Source organism: Crocuta crocuta, unplaced genomic scaffold, assembly GCF_008692635.1.
Source record: "Crocuta crocuta isolate KB4526 unplaced genomic scaffold, BGI_CrCroc_1.0 scaffold1468, whole genome shotgun sequence".
NCBI lineage: Eukaryota > Metazoa > Chordata > Mammalia > Carnivora > Hyaenidae > Crocuta > Crocuta crocuta.
In genome coordinates this window covers 627846-628693 of record NW_027531991.1, presented here as the reverse complement: position 1 = coordinate 628693, position 848 = coordinate 627846, and the positions used below count along the sequence as shown (strand labels likewise).

The 848-nt window shown below is 50.9% G+C and overlaps 1 protein-coding gene across 1 annotated transcript in view; it reads left to right on the top strand.

Moving 5' to 3' along the window:
- Positions 1–848, top strand: part of ARX (aristaless related homeobox) — an 8275-nt gene that overhangs the window by 6707 nt on the left and 720 nt on the right. The window contains exon 5 of the mRNA XM_077775059.1: positions 5–97. Coding sequence (XP_077631185.1) covers positions 5–97 — 93 coding nt within the window. The remainder of the gene's footprint in view (positions 1–4; positions 98–848) is intronic.

Genomic DNA, 848 nt, shown 5'->3' with positions numbered 1-848 from the left:
CCAGTCTGCCGCCCAGCGGGGCGCCGCTGGGCCTGAGCACTTTCCTCGGAGCCGCTGTGTTCCGACACCCGGCCTTCATCAGCCCTGCGTTCGGCAGGTAACGCGCGGCCTCCGGGAGTGTGTCTGTCTGTCTGTCTCTCTCTCGCGTACACACACAGAGGCTGGGGTCAGGGAGGAGCCAGAGACGGGAGACAGGTAGTGGCTACACAACATCTTTGTTCTTTGGCCAACTCTCAGAGATTTAGTCAAAGAAAATACTATCTAATTTTGCCTCACTGTGGCTCTTGAAGGGAGTGACTTGGGACTGAGCGGCATAGGGGAGGGCGGCGGCAGTAACGACAACCGTAACAACGGAGGGTGTCCATTGAAAGCTGTAAAAGTACCATCTGAAGGCAGCACGAGCTCAGGCCATAGGTGGCATGCGTGTAAGCGTGGACAGGGGCAGGCTACGGAGCTGGGATGACTCCTCAAATTCCGCAGAAAGCCTTCCCCGTGCTTCAGGGCCTGGCAGGGCAGCACAGCCCCGGCTTCCACAGGAGCGCCNCACATGCTCGAGCCCCGACCCTCACTGCGGCACAAGACAACGAAATAAAAGAAACAGTTCATCGTATATTATAATTCCCTTTCTTTAAATGAACATCGAATGATGGAATAAAAAGTCTGTATAATCACACAGACAAAGAAACAAAGGAGGGATGTATTAAGTTGGAAAGTGCAGTGAAAATAAAACTGAATGCAGCTTCAATGATCTCTCTTTGGGAGAACAAAGAAATAATAGATTCATCCAACGGCGCAGCCACTTAACAAAAAATCATCTTAGAGAAAATTTTCAAAAAAAGACACTAAGT